This window comes from Rhipicephalus microplus, chromosome 2, assembly GCF_043290135.1.
Source record: "Rhipicephalus microplus isolate Deutch F79 chromosome 2, USDA_Rmic, whole genome shotgun sequence".
Taxonomy (NCBI): domain Eukaryota; kingdom Metazoa; phylum Arthropoda; class Arachnida; order Ixodida; family Ixodidae; genus Rhipicephalus; species Rhipicephalus microplus.
This window is the reverse complement of record NC_134701.1, coordinates 230,774,926-230,794,761: the sequence shown is the minus strand read 5'-3', so window position 1 is coordinate 230,794,761 and position 19,836 is coordinate 230,774,926. Positions and strand designations below refer to the sequence as shown.

Below are 19,836 nucleotides of genomic sequence, written 5' to 3'. Positions count from 1 at the left end.
TCTGGAGGCCCGTGTCCACTGCGCGATGACAGTGCGCGTTAAAGAGCGTCATATTGCCACGTACGTTCCTTATTTTCACTCCAGTTGCATTCGGTTTTCCCCCACAAAGCCTGTCAGGAATGCTCAGCGCAAACTGCGCCTCATTTGTCGAGAAGTTTCCCCGCAAGACACGAACACTGAAGATTATTCCGCAGCTTGCGCGAAGACCAGTGATAAGGCTGGAATATTCGAAGGCACATGTATAAATGACGCGCTTCGCCGCTTGTCAGTTGATCGGCGGCCAACGCTCTGTTCACGGCTATCAGTGCCAGTGTGTGTCGCTGTAATATTTGCTTCCGTTTACCGACCACAAGTTCAGCCGAATAAGCAGTTTCATCTTGGACCTGTAATCTCCTCCATTTGCCGACGTCATGATCCCGTGACAATATGGTCGAAATTTCCGAAGCACTCCATTGCAGCGTCTCTCATATTCATATCCTGGTTTTGGAACGTTAAACCCCACATATTACTATTTGTACGGTGTCCAGCCGACGCCGCACATTAGGACGACCATCGATGTATCAGAAAGAGTTTGCGATAGAACAGTGTTCTGGGACATGTCACGTTCCGCCTTTCTGGAGCTTTAAGCTAATTAGAGCTCAATCGCCCGACAGTCAGTGAGTCGATAGTTCTATAGCATAACGGCCCTGTAAGAAAACTTACTATTCCTAGCCCGCTCTTCCCAATCATGCTAGCTCTAGTCAATAAGAACTCAGAAGGTGGCGCGTCGGGCATAATGCTGTATGTCAACAACGAATAGAAATGCATTCCGTCAGTTCTAACTGTGAGTGAATGCAACTTGTTTATGCTAGTTGTGGCGACCTGTGACCGAAATGGAGCAACATTGCTCATTGGGTGATTTGGAATATTTGCATTGTCACCATTCCTTGGCCTGATTTCAGTGTGCTGCGTATGACCAACGCCTAAGTTAGCCCTTTCCGTGCCAGTGTAAACGCGTGCTTCTCAACGGGAGCCGTCGGTCCGCCTTAGTTCAGGCAGTGGTCGTGATGCGACGCCACATGAGGGGTGGCGCTGCTTGCGTCGCATGTGCTTCCGAGCGCTTTCCCCTGGAGATGTGATAGACGTCTGCCCCTCCCCAATATCATACGTCTGTCAGATTTGTTCCTTCATGTCCCTTCCTTGTGTCTGGAAGCAATGACGCCGCCACTTCATCTTGCTGTTGCGCAGCGGCGTCACCGTGAGGCGACAGGCTGTCTCAGAACATCGTATCACTTACACAACCAGCGTGATCACGAGGGAGCCTTCATGCGTGCGGCACGCACATGAAGGCTCCTTAATCACGAGGAATGTGAAACGCCGCCCCACGGATCTGTACACAACTGAACAAAAAATGACCATATATTATTCCCGTCGTGAGGCACTGCATGAGGGGCTCTCTTTTCCATGACCTCAAAGCACACGCCAAGGCTAGGTTATGGGCAAGAGCGGGAAAAGGGCTAGTGGAAAGGATGGTGAAGGGCTGGATCGGGTGCATCTAACTGGCATTGATAAAATAGAGGAAGCGCCGGGCATGACTAAGCAATCTGCAGAAGGCACTGCAAATATCGACGTTCCGTGTTGCAGAAACAACGTCAAAAGTATTTTTTATTTCCATTTAAATGAATACAACCAAAGAAAATAGCGCACACTTTCTGAGCAGCATGATTAAACATTTAATTACCGCATATTCCTTCCCTTACTTTCTTGAAGTGTAATATTGAGTACCTGGGAATTACGCAACCCGAGTAAGACATAAATGCAGACCATGCATCATAATTCACGCCTGAAGGGGATAGGGCCATTTTTCAAAATGGTCGAGCACTGGTTCAGCAGCTCTGTGGAAGAATGCTTGGCTGCCACGCTAAATACCTACAGGCTCGATTCCGATTCGAACCGATATTTCGATTACCTTCTCGTGGGTTTTTGTTGTACTGCGTGCCGCATTTTTCTTCTCAAGAAACACGAAATGGTTTCACCTTAATAACCACCTACTCGAGGAAGCGCTGAATACGAGATACTGCATTAGTCATTTAAATTGTGAGGGGCGACGACAACAACAGACAGAGGGAGAGCACAAGCACACACAGCGTTAAACCAACACGCCTGGTCTTCCATAAGTGCTATGACCACCATCACTACGAGAAAACAGGGTGTGTTTAGAACACCACGGAGTGAGTGAGTGAGTGAGTGAGTGAGTGAGTGAGTGAGTGAGTGAGTGAGTGAGTGAGCGAAAATAAACGTTTCTTGGGTCCAGCAAAACGCACATCTGGATAAGTTCCGGCACTTGCTGGGAGGCTTCGCACTGTCGACGAACAAGGACGAACCCTGAATAACGACTCACAGCGGAGCAGTCCATTTTTCTCAGCTACAGGACATCTGCCCATAACTTCGCATACTAAATCAAGTCATACAGCGACATGGAATAAAACTATTAGACACCACGATAAGCAGTCCATTGATGCAATCAGTGTCGTCAGGGGTCTGCGGGCGAGAGAATATGGAGAGCCTATTAGTTTTTCTTTCATCTTAGCAGCAACAGAACATGACCATCGCAGAATACTTCCCGGTTTGTCGGCTTGACACATTGTCACGCACCTGGAAGCCTGTCGGACCGACGTATGCCGCCATTGACAGCGGCCCGGACAGCAGCGCGCTCCCCGGTGCCAAGCAGCTGTCGTGATCGGTCGGCAATCTGTTGCGCGGTCGTTCACTGAAGGTTGCCTACGCGCCTCAATCGCTTCGTGGGTATTGGTGTTGCACAAAAGGTATATTTGATAGGGGAGAATTGGAGTAGGTGGTCCACACTCCGGACTTGAGATTTTTAAAATATAGGTGCAGTGTGCACAAACACGTACGCATACATACATTACATACATACATACATACATACATACATACATACATACATACATACATACATACATACATACATACATACATACATACATACATACATACATACATACATACATACATACATACATACATACATACATACATACATACATACGTGCATACGTACGTACATCATCATCATAATCGTCATCAGCCTGATTACGTCCACTGCAGGACAAAGGCCTCTCACATGTTCCGCCAGTTAACCCGGTCCTGTGCTTGCTGCTGCCAATTTATACCCGCAAACTTCTTAATCTCATCTGCCCACCTAACCTTCTGTCTCCCCCTAACCCGCTTCCCTTCTCTGGGAATCCAGTTAGTTACCCTTAATGACCAGCGGTTATCCTGTCTACGCGCTACATGCCCGGCCCATGTCCATTTCCTCTTCTTTATTTCAACTATGATATCCTTAACCCCCGTTTGTCCCCTAATCCACTCTGCTCTCTTCTTGTCTCTTAAGGTTACGCCTACCATTTTTCTTTCCATTGTTCGCTGCGTCGTCCTAACTTTAAGCTGAACCCTCTTTGTAAGTCTCCAGGTTTCCGCTCCGTAGCTAAGTACCGGCAAGATACAGCTGTTATATACCTTCCTCTTGAGGGATAGTGGCAATCTACCTGTCATAATTTGAGAGTGCTTGCCGAATGTGCTCCACCCCATTCTTATTCTTCTAGTTACTTCAATCTAGTGGTTAGGCTCTGCGGTTATTACCTGCCCTGAGTAGACATTGTCTTTTACAACTTCAAGTGCACTATTACCTATCTCGAAGCGCTGCTCCTTTCCGAGGTTGTTGTACATTACTTTCATTTTCTGCAGATTAATTTTAAGACCCACCTTTCTGCTCTCCTTGTCTAACTCCGTAATCATGGGTTGCAATTCGTCCCCTGAGTTACTCAGCAATGCAATGTCATCGGCGAAGCGCAAGTTACTAAGGTCATCATCATCATCATCATCATCAGCCTGACTACGTCCACTGCAGGACAAAGGCCTCTCCCATGTTCCGCCAGTTAACCCGGTCCTGTGCTTGCTGCTGCCAATTTATACCCGCAAACTTCTTAATCTCATCTGCCCACCTAACCTTCTGTCTCCCCCTAACCCGCTTCCCTTCTCTGGGAATCCAGTCAGTTACCCTTAATGACCAGCGGTTATCCTGTCTACGCGCTACATGCCCTGCCCATGTCCATTTCTTCTTCTTGATTTCAGCTATGATATCCTTAACCCCCGTTTGTTCCCTAATCCACCTCCCACATGCTTACGTTACTAAGGTATTCTCCATTAACTCTTATCCCTAACTGTTCCCATTCTAGGCTTCTGAAAACCTCCTGTAAGCACGCGGTAAATAGCATTGGGGAGATTGTGTCTCCCTGCCTTACACCCTTCTTGATTGGTATTCTGTTGCTTTCTTTATGAAGCACTATGGTAGCAGTTGATCCCCTGTAGATTTCTTCCAGAATGTTTATATATACGTCATCTACGCCCTGATTCCGCAGTGTCTGCATGACGGCTGATATTTCTACTGAATCAAACGCCTTCTCGTAATCTATGAAGGCTATGTATAGTGGTTGGTTATACTCTGAGCATTGCTCTATTACCTGATTGATAGTATGAATGTGGTCAATTGTTGAGTAGCCTGTTCGAAATCCTGCTTGTTCCTCCGGTTGATTGAATTCTAATGTTTTCTTTTTTCTGTTAGCAATTACCTTTGTAAATAGCTTGTATACTACAGAAAGCAAGCTGATCGGCCTGTAATTCTTCAAGTCCTTGTCATCTCCTTTCTTATGTATTAAGATGATGTTAGCGTTCTTCTAAGACTCTGGTACCCTTCCCGTCAGGAGACACCTCGTAAACAGGGTGGCTAGTTTTTCTAACACAATCTGTCTTCCATCTTTCAGCAGGTCTGATGTTACCTGATCCTCACCAGCAGCTTTGCCTCTTTGCATGCTCTCCAAAGCTTTTCTGACTTCTTCTATCATTACTGGGGGGGTGTCATCTGGGTTACTGCTAGTTCTTATAGTCTTAAGGTCATGGTTGTCTCGGCTACTGTACAGATCTCTGTAAAACTCCTCTGCTATTTCAACTATCCTATCCATATTGGTAGTTATTTTGCCTTCTTTGTCCCTTAGTACATACATCCTACTTTTGCCTATCCCAAGTTTCCTCTTCACTGCTTTGACGCTTCCTCCGTTTTTCAGAGCGTGTTCAATTCTCTCCATGTTATACCTTCTTACATCGCATACCTTACGCCTATTAATCAACTTCGAAAGCTCTGCCAGTTCTATTTTGTCTGTTGTACTTGAGACTTTCACGATTTGACGCTTCTTAATTAGGTTCTTCGTTTCCTGGGAAAGCTTACCAGTGTCCTGTCCAACTATCCTGCCTCCAACTTCCACTGCACACTCCGTAATGATACTCGTCAGATTATCATTCATTGTATCTACGCTAAGGTTGGTTTCCTCACTAAGAGCCGAGTACCTGTTCTGCAGCGACACTATGAATTCCTGTACTTTCCCTCTCAGTGCTAGCTCATTGATTGGCTTCTTGCGTATCAGTTTCTGTCGTTCCTTCTTCAAGTCTAGGTGAATTCGAGACCGTACCATTATATGGTCGCTGCATGGTACCTTGCCAACCACTTCCACATCCTTCACGATTCCTGGGTGTGCAGTCATTATAAAGTCTATTTCGTTCTTATTTTCACCATTAGGGCTCCTCCATGTCCACTTGCGATTTTCTCGTTTTCGGTAGAAGGTATTCAAAATCCGCAAATTATTGCGTTCTGCGAATTCTACTAGTAGCTCTCCTCTGGCGTTTCTAGTGCCGATGCCATAATCTCCTACTGCCTGGTCTCCAGCCTGCTTCCTCCTTACCTTTGCATTAGAGTCGCCCATCACTATAGTATACTGTGTTTTTACCTTACTCATTGCCGATTCCACGTCTTCATAGAAGCTTTCAACTGAAGCGTCATCATGGCTGGATGTAGGCGCGTAAGCCTGTACTACCTTCATCTTGTATCTTTTATTCAGTTTAATTACAATACCTACCACCCTTTCATTAAGGCTATAGTACGTACGTACGTACGTACGTACGTACGTACATACATACATACATACATACATACATACATACATACATACATACATACATACATACATACATACATACATACATACATACATACATACATACATACATACATACATACATACATACATACATACATAATCTCGGCAAGTTCTTTGGGTAATCTCTTCATTCCGAATCTCTGCAAGGATAAAACTGTTCCAGAGGTCGCGCTGGTTTATATTCGGCCCACAGCCTCCAGGTGAAAAAAAAAAATCACAGCATGTCAACGAGGTGAATGACGACGAGTGGGGCGAAGTGGACGGACGGACGGACGGACGGACGTACGGGTGGGCTGACGAACCCACGGCGTAAGAGGCTTCACCCCTAAAAACACAAGTTATTAGAGATGAAACGGAGCAGTTAACCAGTCATCTCGTCCAAGCAAGCAGTGCACCATGATCATAGTTGCCTTGGCAATGCGCTACTCTCCATACAGATTTTTCGACTTATACTATTGTTGTTAGCATGGAGTTACTTTGGTGTTTAGTGCTACATTTTAATTTTTTTTGTTCTACGTCATCCTTAGTAAAAAGATTCAGAAGTACTAATTACGTCTTCATGTGAGCGTTGTCATCGAAGCCTAATTGCACCGATATAACCAGGGTGAGGGGGGTCAATATATCTCCTCCCCGAAATGTCTTTTCGCATGTATACAAATCATATATAGACAAGGAAAGGGTCAAGAAAGGGAAACATACAACCACTCGTTTGTAGAACGAAACCACATAAAAAATCCGTACAGATTTTTTCACAAAGCTACCATTGAAAAATTCATCCTGGTCCGAGATTGGTTGTTCATTTTCATTTCTTAACCTTTCCACCACCTTGCAGGATTCCACAGAACCGATTTGCATTGCACACAAGAGGCATAAACAACTCCCCCAACCTCCAACCAACCCCCAACCCCTAAAAAAAAATGAGGTATCCTTAAGTTTCGCCTTTAAGAGTTGAGGGCAATAGCAATATCCTGTTCTTAAGTGAGTACTTTCAAACACTTAGTGAATAAAATCTTTTCGAACTTTCCGTACACACACTATACGTGGTCTTAAAGGAATAGGCGCAGTAACGCGTGTGCCTTTTGTAGTGGGTGACTGGCTTTAAACAATGAAGTTATTATGTTAATCACATGCTCTGACGCCCGATGGAAATGTACGCTTGTGCCATGTTTTATGAGGGCAATATTTCATGCTTTATTGTAAAGCATGTATACAGGACGCGTGTGTTTGTAAATCATGAAGGTTAATTTCACTGCATTTCCAAGCGGAGGAAGTTATGTTTGCTGTATTCCAAAGCACACGTTTGGCTGTGTGGTATAGAACACTCGCTTTTACGCCGACGACCCGATTTCAATCCCCTCTTACACCCAGTATTTTTCTTTGCATCTTTCTTGATTTTTCGGTCACGCACAAGATGATTTTTTGATCACAACCAACGACGTCGGACGCCGGGATTTCAGCAAAATGAACTCTTTACCGCTATCGCGTTAAAATCTGGCTAAGTGCCTGCCTTCCTGGTATCTCCGACGGTGACACTTTAACCACGTAAGGAGTTCCGTGAAAATGGATTCACAAAAGTTCTCTGTGACGATAGTTAAATCTGAAGGTGTGAAAAAGAAGTGAAACATAAAGAATAGCTTAAGAGTGGGCAGTAATCATAGAACGGAAGCAGCACGTGGCGGTGACGTATGCAAAACTGCGTGGTCATATACTCTTTCTCTCTTTTTCATTTTTTTAGCGAGAATGCCGCAGCCGTTTGTGTTCACCGTTTTCTCAAACGTGAAAACAACCAGCCCCGTAAAACCGAGAATAGCGGGTATTTTTCACCCGCATCACTTCAGTCATGCGCTGGCAATGACAGATATGCCCAACATAACCAAGCTTTTAAACTAGCCAAAGAGATACACCACAAAACGCGCCCTCAAATACTGCTGTAGAGCGTCTAACATTCATGCCTTCTGAACGCTTTCAACGAACAGGTCGCGAAAAAGTAAGAAATTATGAATAAAAGACGTCTTCACCCGGATATTCGTCCCGACCGAAGGAAACTAATAAGTGAAACGTAGCACAAGGCAGCAGCTGTTCCATTGGTCTTTTTTTTTTTCGTTTCGATTAAACTTCCTCCTTTTTTTTTGTCACGTTCGTACGCACAATGCGCATAACGCGTAAACGACACAATGTCGAATTCATTACACACCGCGTCTCGTGCGATTCGGCATAACGTATGTCGCCAGTCGGGGCGATGACGGGGTCGTACTTTAGCCCAAACCAATACATATATACAAGCGCGTGCGCTCGCGGAACCGCGAAAACGAATCTCAATTTTTCCCGCCTCGGGCAGCAACAATGGCAAGACCTAACGAAACGCGCCCTCCGCCTTCCCCGCAGCCTTCTCCCGCAGGGCTGTGCTTCTTTGCGCGACACGACAGAGATAAGCAGCCTGCTCGGCGCACCGTGTGTTTTAATACTGTGCAGCTATATATGCGAAAGACAGGTGAACGCCCGTCGACGCAATGTTATTTACTTTTTATTTATTTATTTATTTATTTATTTATTTACTTATTTATTTATTTATTTATTTATGATATATATTTATTTTATTTATTTTATACTCCTGACTTTGGTGCAGCCGTTGCACCGTGGGTAACAATCATACATAATGATCAAGATGATCTTGTTAAGCAAAAGCAGCACTATCGAATGTATAAAATACAGAATAAAGCAAGAACATATTTAGAAAAAAATGCACGAAAGACAAAGGCAATGAACTTTAGACAATCAATGGCAACAAGTAGTCGGGCCATTTACAGGTACTGTCAATTTTAACAGTGGTGCTTGCCAGCCGAACCTTGCACATTTACATATCAAACGCTGAACAACGATATTCGTAGTATACCCTACTTAAAACCCCAGCGTTAATCATAATGAAGTTTATGGTGTACATGCTGTAAAGTCAGGTGGACTTGATGGAAAACGTGCTGGGCATGCTGGAAATAATGATGGGCATCGTGAAAGACGTGACGGGTGTGTTGGGCGGATGCTGGGATACTTGGCGGGTGGGTGAACACAGTTTATTTAGTTGATGGAACATACGTGTAGCCTCGACACGAGTACTGAAGTTATGACGCCTAGCGTGAGAATAACTTGCACAGTGGCTGACTGCTACTTCGCGTGCGACAAAAAACGAATTACATTAGAGATTTTTGAGAATTGGTACCAAGGCATTGTGTTTCTTTCTGGGTTTGAGTGAACTCATCGTAGATGTCGTTGAAAAAAAAAATGACGCCATCTCCCGCTAATGGGTACCGTGTGTAGATGCAAAGCAGTGGGCGCTGACGCTTACACTGGCGGCGACGTTGACGCTTGCACTCATCGCAGCGTTGCGCAGGAGAGAAACCTAAGGAAGCGCCAGCCACGCAGTCATGGTCTAATGTTTAATTCCTAATGGAACATGCCAGTCACTGCTAATCGGCAATGAGAGACAGAAGGCTCCGATTGGACACAGAGACCTACATTCCACTTTTATTTTTCAACGAGCATGCTGCTAGTTTTTATAATTCAGCAACTCACAGGAGAAGGCTCCCACCGCCACTACCTTGCAGGTAAAGATCCAGTGCCTATATATACGGGGTGGCCAGAAGCCGGTTGTGCAGCGCGAGCAGTCGCTTTTTTTTTTTTTTTAGGGGCGAAGCTTCTTAAAGCGGCATCCGTTCGTCCCTCGTAGTCGTAGTCGTAGTCGTAGTGTGTAACTAGAGTTACATTTTGACCTGCAAGGTGGTGCCGGTGGGAGATTTCTCCTGTGCGTTGTTGGACAATAAAAAGTTCGCGGCGTGCGCGTTAACTAAAAGCCGAATGCTCCTGTCTCTCATTCCCCATTAGCAGCCATTGGCGTGTACATTGGGCACTATCTGACAAGAAAGGGTTGCTACGTTATACTCGCTGGGTGTAACCCCCTTAGTTTTAGAAAGGTTTAGCGAGCGTTGAGCCGCAGTGCCATGAATACAGTGAACTAGTATATACCATGAACTCGAGGTGTTTAAAGGTGGGAAGTAGATACGAAGCGCAAGCCGTAAGAAAGTAAAAGCCGAACTTTTCTGTCTCTCATTTCCCATTAGCAGCTATTGGCATGCATATTGAGCACTATCTGACAGGAAAAGGTTGATACGTTATACTCGCTGGGCGTAACCTCCTTGGTTTTAGAAAGTTTTAACGAGCGCACGAAAAGACGCCCACACGGACCGGCGGATGAACGCATGGACGGTCATACAGACGGACACATGGATAGACGGAAGCAAGAACGAATGGACGGACGAATGCTTCGCCCCACTCTCCATCATGCACTCCGTGGATATGCTGCCATTTTTTTTCAATCAAGAAACTCTTTAGCAGACGCTGCCTGCGTCGGCATTGCCAGGCGAGGGAGGGGGAGCCTAGGAGGGAAGATAGAGGGGGAGCGGACACGCATGTGCCATGAGGGTTGTCACGCCGAAGGCCGGATTAAGCTCGACTCTAAGCGGCTTGACATCTGAATATCACCGCCATATCCACAAAGTGGATAATACTAGAAGAGCTTGCTCGGAGATCATCGGGTAACCGCGACACCTCTTACCATCCTACATAGGCAGGACAACGTTGTTATATACCCAGGGCTGTCACCACAGGGTCTTGATGATGATGATTATGATTATGGTGATGATTAATATTATTAGGATGATGGTGATTATGATGATGATGATGATTATAGTGCAAACATGGCTCATACCCACTCAGGCGGACCGGTTAAGAATTGATTAAGAGTAGACATTTTAACTACGAAATATTGATTACAAAGAAAAAAAATGACGGATGTAAAACAAAAAGAGCGCAATAGTTATTTTTCTCCTGTTCAGACCAGACATTATAGTCGTTATCTTGACTACAAATAAATGCGACTAAAAATATTAAAAGTAATAACGTAAAACTAAAGCTTTCAAAAGTTTAAGGTAAACTAACGCTGCAATAATAACACACAAATAGCCACTTGAAGTCTCGTTCATTTCGTTTCCTGAAGCCAAGCACAAATCCTAAGCCACCGCTTCTTCTCCTTTATCTTTACATGTCTTGTTTCAGTTTTCTTTAGCACGTAGGGAAGGGCGTTCCAGTTGCACTAACGTCATCGTTTATTTTTTGGGCTAACTGTTGACGCCTTCATCTTGTGTGGACCAGTGGCGAGTAGTGACATTTGCCCGATTTCTGTGGCGCACACTCGTTTTCATGATGGACCATGACTACATGGCACACCGTGACGACGCGAATCACCGTGAAACGGGAGGCCGACGTCGCAAAGCCTCGTTCCATGAGTTTCCGAGAAAACTGGTGGCATGCGACGTGTGACGTCGCAGCCCAATGTTCTTCCTCCTCCCTGTACGACGCAGCCCTCTCTCTCTCGCCATTTATCATGGGCCGTGACATGACACGTCATACCGTGACTACAAGACACGCCGACAAGCCTTATACGCTACAGGGTGCTTGCCCCAAAAACTTGACTGATCGATGTGCACGTCAACTACGTATGCAAGCCTAATGAGCATTTGCGTTGTTTACAACTCCCGCCTACAAACCTAGATTACCTGCAGAACCGAAGCTCCGTCTCGAAATACAGCACTTGCAAGCTATTATGCTGTTGCTACGGGAGAAGACAGCGTTCTTTTCAGCATGTGTTACTGGAGAAGCTCCGTAGTGTTACCAATGCGGTGCGAACGAAGCAAACGAAAGGCTAGTCCATTGCATATGATGGGCCTGTCTGCAAGCAGTCGCTAATAAGTGTGTGGCTGTTATGGCATTTCCGTAACAAAGAAGCGCAAAATGAGCGTTCAGTCGCATCAGTGAACGCGTAACGGTGTCAAAATTGACGTTTCAGTAAAGCTTTCGTTAGTGCTAGTTGGTGCATTCTTGAACACATATTTGCACTGCAGGCGATGCGGATTCACGCCGATCTTAAGAGATACAGTAATCCTGTACAAGTCTAACAACAAAACGGAAAGAGAAATCATGGAGGTCTTCTTCATCACTAGAAGTGACAAATGCGTATGAGTGCCTTCGCTGACTTTGCTTTCAAGGAGCTGCAATTTTTAGATGGTTTTAGGTAATGAAACATGGCCGTATTGTGGGACAGTTCACTGTTTTTTCAGTTAACCGTCTTTGCGCATGCCTTTTCTTATCTTTGTTAGATTTTATATCACCATCTACTGTTTCTTTGGCGTTGTCACTGTAGATATTTATCATATGTACGAGTATCCTTCTTCATTTTTGTTGTGATGTATAAGCACGAGTCAGGCTAATGTCTATTCATATTGAGCCGCTTTAGCCTTCCGTATATCACAGTTGAAGTTTGCGCGCGTCTTGTCCACTCTCTTTCGTCCGTATTCTTTTCGCGCAACCCAAATATGTGTTCAAAATTGACGTTTTCGGGTTCGCCAAGTTGAAGACGTTCATTTATGCCAAATTTACATGCACTTATTAGTCCTGTAAGTATATTGAATCGGTGGTAAATAATTTTTAAGATGTGTGACATGTTTTGTACAATACGTTGGGCGAATATACCAGCAAGACCATCATTACACCCTTCCCCTTTGCGGTCTCTCTTTGTTCGCAGAAACAGAAAGACTGCAAAGGGGAAGGGTGTAAGACACCTGCAGTATTTGTCCTAGAAAAATAAATTGTGAGAACGAGCAATATGAATGAGCATCGCAGTGAGGACGGAGTTGTAAAGTAGACCTTACGTAGGTGCGCACAGTTGCGTCCCGGTAACGTAAGTGTGATCCAGCCAGTGCTACTCCAGGGGAATGCAGTTCCAGAAGTGTTAAGTCACATGGGTGTCACCAAATTCGGATTCTGAAATCGTGCTCGTTGAGACTGTCGTCAGGCAGTGGCCATAAAAATCCTTCGTACATCGTAATTAGACAGACGGCCGTTGCGAGAGTCATCAACCCTACGGAACGATCAGCCTCGCGTCTCTCCCACAACGAGTTCCGACTCCCCCGTGAGCTCGGGCTTCCACATCGCTGCACGGTACTGCGGAGACAACAGCTCGGGCGTTCGTGGCTCCCCCTTTCCCTAAACCTCTCTTCTTCACGTCTGCAGCGAGATTGGCGAGTCGGCGTAACAGCCGCAATGGCGGCGTGGCCCGCGGCGAAAGAGTTCGTTAGGGCGGCCATTGAAGGCGGCTGACGCGGAGCTGTCAAGCCGCGGCACCGTATTTCCGCGAGGCCCTCTGCTGGCCAATAAACAAAGCTGCTCTTAATAGAAGAGTAAGTACGAACGCGAGCGTGTCTGTCTGTTTGGCAGAAAAGTGGGCGATAGAGCAAGGACAGACATGCACAAGAGGTCGATCTTGCGGACAACGGGGCGGCCCTCCCGCGGGCTAACAGCACTACGAGTTGTTGAACAGCCTCGACACGGCAACAGCAGCAGCACCTTCTTCTTTACGAAACGATCTACTTCGCGGCGCAGAAGACGCAGATTTATCTCTCGCTTGAAGCTGCTGGCTCCTGTGGCAATACAATAAGGGGTCTGGCGGCTGCAGGAGTAACTACAAGAGGCGACTGCTCTTGGGTCGTCAACGCTATATACGTAAGTGGGTATGCACGCAGGTTTGTGTTTAAGCACAATAGCGCTGGGCGTGTAACTTTGACGGCAGCTTGTCCCATCACAACGAAAAAATGCGTTGCAGTAGAGGCTCTTTTTTTCTCTTGCTTCATTAGCTGAAGAATCCTACATCTATACAAGCACCCTTGAAACGGCAGCTGACAACTTCGTCTAATTAGTGGCGCTAATACGAGGCCTATTTTGCGGCACGTCCATATATCGATGAGTTAATAGTTGTATCAGACAGTGTTCAACCAAGCAAGGTGTCATGCAGGTTTTGACGTTTACTATATATATATTTAGAGTGAAAAATCTGAGTTCAAGTGATAATCATAGCAGAACAATACAACATTTATGAGTACAAAAAACAAGCCAAAACTTCTCGAATAACTGGCTAAAGAAGCATCAATGGAAGCTTTACTAAGGCTGCATGCGCGTGTATGAACAACAAATTTCACACAAATTCTTCAAGAGGCACAAAGTGCGCTGCATGGTCGGTTCATTCGACTTTATATAATGACCAAATGCACACAAAACACACCCTGAATTGCGTATATTGCATTGTAGTAAGCATTTGGGGACGATGGATTATGAAAGTGTTTATCACTAAGCAGCATCGTTTCACCATACAGTCCTACGCACCAAACTAAGCTTTAACGCATGTATTATCGGTTTTCAGGTTGTAGGTAATTGTTTTCGTACTTCTTTAGGGCTACCTGCACAGTCCCAAGCTTCGATTTTCCTTTGAGTGTGTCAGCGCACAATTACTTACGTGTCACATCTGAAAACCTGTGTTAGCAACCAACCACACAACTAACAAACTGAATTCTATTATGTGATAGCCCCATACGACGAATGCCGATATAAAAATCGTGTGTTTTAACGGTCATCCCAGAGTTTCCTGCTTTCTAAACATTTTGTAAATTCTGTGGCACACCCTCATCCATGTAATACCACTTGTACAAACATGTCTTAGGCTGCGTAAGTCGGTATACTAAGACGCTTGACTTAATTAAGTTACGCTTATACTTACCGTATGACCATTACGTCGAAGGAGCTCAGAAATAAATGCGTCAGTGCCGTTGCGGCGAATAAATATGTGCATTCCTTTCAAACATCCTAGAACCTCACACGAAGAAATGATTGCTTTGTTGCTTAGAATGCGTGGTAATCGTTGTCCAAGCGGCCAAACTAAGCGTGCGTTCACGCGCTCATTTATTTCAGTGAGCAGCCGCGAGGCGTCCATCTGCCAGCATTGAACCGCGGCAATTTTCAACTCCACGACAATGTTGCCTCTCCAGCGGATGCAAGCCGTCCTGCTGCCGCTGCTGGCATCGTTCCGTATTGGCCACTGCCACTCCCAGTGCCCAATGGAGTGCGTAAGCTCGTTCGTCGTGCCAACCGACAGAGGCATGCGAGTCATCAGTGGTCCTGCCGCCAAAACGGTCGGCAAGATTGTCAAAGATCTCTCCGAGACTCGGCCAACATCGCTGGTAGACGAGATAACCATCGGTGGGGAGAAGATTCCTGTGTCACCGAAGATCAAGTCTCAGATTCGAAGTGCGCTCAACACTTTCCCGGAACTCTCCCCCGTCTTTCTCGATATTCTTCGGAACCGGAGACCGGTAGCTTCGCCAGGCGGGAAGCAACGATTCCCGTCTTTCGGTTCGCAAGAAGAAACGTTAACGCCTGGAGGTAGCCAGGAGCGACCGTCTGCACCAAACACGTCCAGCTTTCCTGACAAGGTCCACCCAACAGGGTCCCGACCTGATTATCACGGGTTCAGTTTCGCCGCTCCCGCACAACGTGCCCCAAAGAACAGAGATGAAACTCCAGGAGTGTCCAATTTTTTTATTCCGCAACCACCCAATCCCGAAACCTTCAGACCGTCAAACGACCAACCTGGTGACGAAATAACAGGGCCTTTAGATTCAACGCATCCTACTCAAAAACGTCCAAGGCCTCAATCTTTCTGGCAGCCCGACGAACGGATTCCTAGTGACAGTAATTCTTCTGAATCCCAAGAATTCGAACCGGGAAGTTCAAATGAGAACTTCCCACGTTCGAAAGAGTCTGGACCATTTTCCAGCGGGGTCCGTAAACCATCGTCTCCTGAGACGTCCGATCAATCAAGCCCAGAAGATTTGCTACCTTCGGGTTCTCAGAATGACTTCCCTTTCAGTTCTGAAAGATTCAAGCCCGAGAGTTATTCACCTGAGTTCGACACTCGTCCTGGAGAATCCGACAACTCCGAAAGCTTTAACAGCGAAGGCTCTTCGGGGCCTTTCAGTTTAGGTGATTCCAAACCCACAATCACCAACCCAAATAATTTCCCTTCTCGCCCAATTAACATACCTCACTCCAAGTTTCCAAGACCTCTAAACTTCCCACCTTCCAGTCAACCAGGAGAGCGACCATCTAGTCCTACCGGTAAGCCTTCAGCTCCTGAGGCAAAAGAGCGAACTCCAGAAGTTAACCTTCCAGATCTTGTTAAAGTTGCACCTAAGGACAAGCAAGTCCCAGAAGACGTTCGTTCTCAACTAAAGTTTCTGGAAGATAATCCTAGTTTGTTCGTACCTATCTACAAGACGCTAGTCAACAAAGGTGTGAAGTTTCCAGACTTGCGAAGGCCGATTGATCACGTTACCGTCGAAGGAAAGCGGATCAACCTTCCCAGGCCGATCACCGTGGCTTTCACTATAAGAATCAATGGAAACACATTCATGCTGCCACGAGATACCGACAAGCTTGCCGCTTTCGCCTCCCGGCATCCCGAGCAACTTCCCGCAATAACGACAATAATTCGCCAGTTTGGAGGAACTCTTAAGCCTGACAACACCGGTAAGGTTTCATCCTTCACGTTGTTTGACAAGGACACTGGGCTACCGCAACCTGTTACTCCCAGAGTCTTCGTAAACGGGCGCCCTTTTACACTTCCCAAAGACATAGAAGACCTCGTGAGAACAATCGAAGGTAGGCCTGAACTGTTTCATCACGTCCTCCCGATTCTTGAGACATTCGGCGCACACCCGCGAAGAGCGCCTTCTGGAGAAATAACGTCGATTGATTTCCGAGGAAGGAAGTTTCCCGTGCACTCTGTGGCACCTGTTCCCGTCTTTATCCGCGGCAGAAGATACAACATTCCTGCAGACCTGGAAAGGATTCTGGAACAACCGGACAGCCAAATAGTCGGCGAGCTTATAAACGCTCTTCAGAGAGCCAAGGTTCCGATAGTGGTCGACAATGACACCGGAAACGTTGTTGGCATAGAGAGGGACGGCGTGCGCATTCCGTTCCCGGTAGCCATTCGCCTCGGAATCAACATGGGAGGACGAAACTTGTTAATACCACGTGATCTTCCATCCATCATCACGCTGCTGGAGCGACACGGCGTACCCACTGACATCCTCAATGTCCTCTACAACAACTACGGCATCATCCCTGTACGTGGTCCAGATCACCAGGTAATTGCCATTGAATTCAACGGGAAACTCTACCCTATTAAACCACAGCCTAAGATAAGCACAGAGGTTGGAGGGTACCACTTGACGCTGCCAAGGGACAGCCAAAAGCTCGTTCGACTAATCCAAGAACGCAAGATAACAGTACGTCAGTTCCTACGTACGATTCAGAACGCAGGATACAAACTCGTGCCAGGACCTGAAGGCATGCTGAGCACGGCTCACAAGGGATATGACGTCATTGAACTCCCTAGGCGCATACGCATGCTGCTTACCATCAACGGCGTCAGGCACAGGATACCGCAAGATATGCCACGCATTGTCGAACTGCTTCGCACGACCAGAAACGCGGCTGCTATCGGGAAGATCCTTCACAGCCTTGAGCTACTCGGCGTTGAAGTGCGCAAGGAAAACGGCCATGTAACCCTCATCTTTAACGGAGAAAGACACACTTTTCCATTAAATACAGATAGCACAGCACAAAGTCCAAGTGCAGATGTTCCGCCAAGATCAGTAGTGAGCGTTAATATTAACGGCCGCTGGTACAGTCTTCCAAGGGATGCTAATGACCTGGCAGTGGCCGTGCGCACGATCGGTCCTAAAGCAATCCCTCTGCTCGTTAGTACTCTGCAGCCGAGCGGCATCAAAGTAAACCTGACACCCAACGGCGACGACATAGTTTCCTTCGTAATCAAGGGTAAAGTAATTCCGGTATCCAGAAATGGCGGTGAAGTTGCACCCCGCAGTGAAATTCCTGCAGGTAACGTGGAAAGTGGGGCGAGAAATAGTTCAGATAGGTTCCCCATCACTATTCGTGGTCGCCAGTTCGTGGTGCCTGAAGACGTCGATCGCCTGCCCAGACTTGTACCTGGTTTCCGGTACGGCGAACTGATCACGGCGATTCACAGAGCGGGACACCGATTGGAAGTAGATGACCAGGGCATGTTCTACGGAATGCGTGTTCGCGGAGGCCGGCTGGTTCGATTCCCGATCAGTTTCAGCGTCAGCGTATTCGCGGAGAAAAAGGGAAGGCCGTTTCGTGTGCCGAACGATCTAGAGAAGCTGGCACGGATGCTGCCGTTGCACCGTTGGGACTGGAAAGCGATGCGTAAGACCCTCGCAAACGCCGGTGTCGAGATGAGAGGCGGAAATGAAGGGGCACCTCACTCGATCGGCTTCCAAGGACGGTTCTTCGAGATTCGTGACACTCACGGTGGCGCAAGGGACTGACCTGCAGAAAGCGTGATAAAAGACGCGTTTCTTTCAGCACATCCACATTGACACTCCGTTAACAAAGAAAACGAACATCCTCACCTGGCATCACCAGCTTTCACTTAACAGCCGGTACCTTTTGGCATCAATAAATTCGGCACACACACGAGTACGACTTGGAAAAGCAAGTGTCGTTGAATTTACTGTTCAATTATTCTGTACGCGTTCGGGTCAAAGTCGTAGACTGCTTACACCAACATAAAAAAAAGCACCAAGAGCCGATAAGTGCTTAATCGGAAGTTTCGACCCTTGTATCGTAATGCCTTCTCTATAATTAGTTCCAGCAAGCCCATTTCAACTAAAGGTTGCAAATTGCGCATTGTCCCTTCATAAGTAAATGTCTTTCTGTTATAAATGACACATTCCAATATGTGGTACTGTTCACTCACAACGAAAAAAAAATGCACGTTTGTTTTGAAAGCATTAGGTGGTATTACAGCTTGCAGAAAACACGTGACCCAACTCGTTGCTAATTACGGGCCACATGACCCTTTCTTGTGGGACACCACCTGCTCATTCACTCCGCCAGATGCTGAACTCTACACTTCTTTGCAATTATGAGGCCGCATATTGGCAGCCAACAGGAAACCTTATGGTCCTTGTCTTCCTACGATGCGAAGCGTTTTCCCTCTTACTGGACAACACTCCTCTTCAAGGCCATCTGTTACTGTCGAGCCTGCCTGTCAATGTTCTGTCGTGTTGACCTGCGTCGATGAGCGTCAGCCGGGGAAGAATCGATTTGCACGCTCCATTGTGCCTTCCTTCGGTGTTCACACATTGGTCCTTTAAGTTTTGATGCAGTAATTGATTTGTATATGTAGCATGACGTTCGTGACAAGAGAGTGATTTGAGATCAGATCGGCGGAAGTACAACGTGGGCGAAGAAGCCGAAGTCTTACCGGGAAACTATTATTCGGGTAAAAGATTTGTTCACAACAGGCACACTGTTATTCCGTTGCGTTTGTAGAAGAGGCCAAATTTATTCTATAACAGGTGTTGGTATTTAGTTTCACGAGAAAAGGGCCTCTTTATTTCCTTTTTTTTTCCACTTGTAGCTGCTACACCACTTAGGCTACTTTAGGCACTAAGCATGATTTCTTTGTCCTAGTCGTTTTTGTGGGTTGATCCCACAAAAACAGCTAAGGGATAGCAAATGAACGCAGAAGCTTTTGCGCATGCTTTGACAGCATCTCTAAAACATACAGCTGCATGTTTCAGTGATGCTGGCAATCGCGACATTGTGGCCCAGAGGCGATTGAAGAAGTTGCACGGGGTCCCTAAAGAATTTTTGAAGGCGTCCGCGAATATATATGCCTCTCCCGTGCACAGGGTAAAACGCGGTGGCAACAGAAACACAACATATAACGCTCTTTGAAACATATTGTACAGCCCATAAAAGCACATTGTGAAGCATGTTAAAGCATTCCTAT

General features: G+C 46.3%; 1 protein-coding gene across 1 annotated transcript; it reads left to right on the top strand.

The window, feature by feature from the left end:
- Nucleotides 1-13,496: 13,496 nt before the first annotated feature.
- On the top strand, nucleotides 13,497-18,470 carry LOC142775620 (uncharacterized). The gene is made up of 2 exons (XM_075877167.1): nucleotides 13,497-13,658; nucleotides 14,898-18,470. Exon 2 carries the CDS (start codon nucleotides 14,960-14,962, stop codon nucleotides 18,362-18,364), a length of 3,405 nt encoding a protein of 1,134 aa, XP_075733282.1. The 5' UTR covers nucleotides 13,497-13,658; nucleotides 14,898-14,959; the 3' UTR covers nucleotides 18,365-18,470.
- Nucleotides 18,471-19,836: the final 1,366 nt, after the last annotated feature.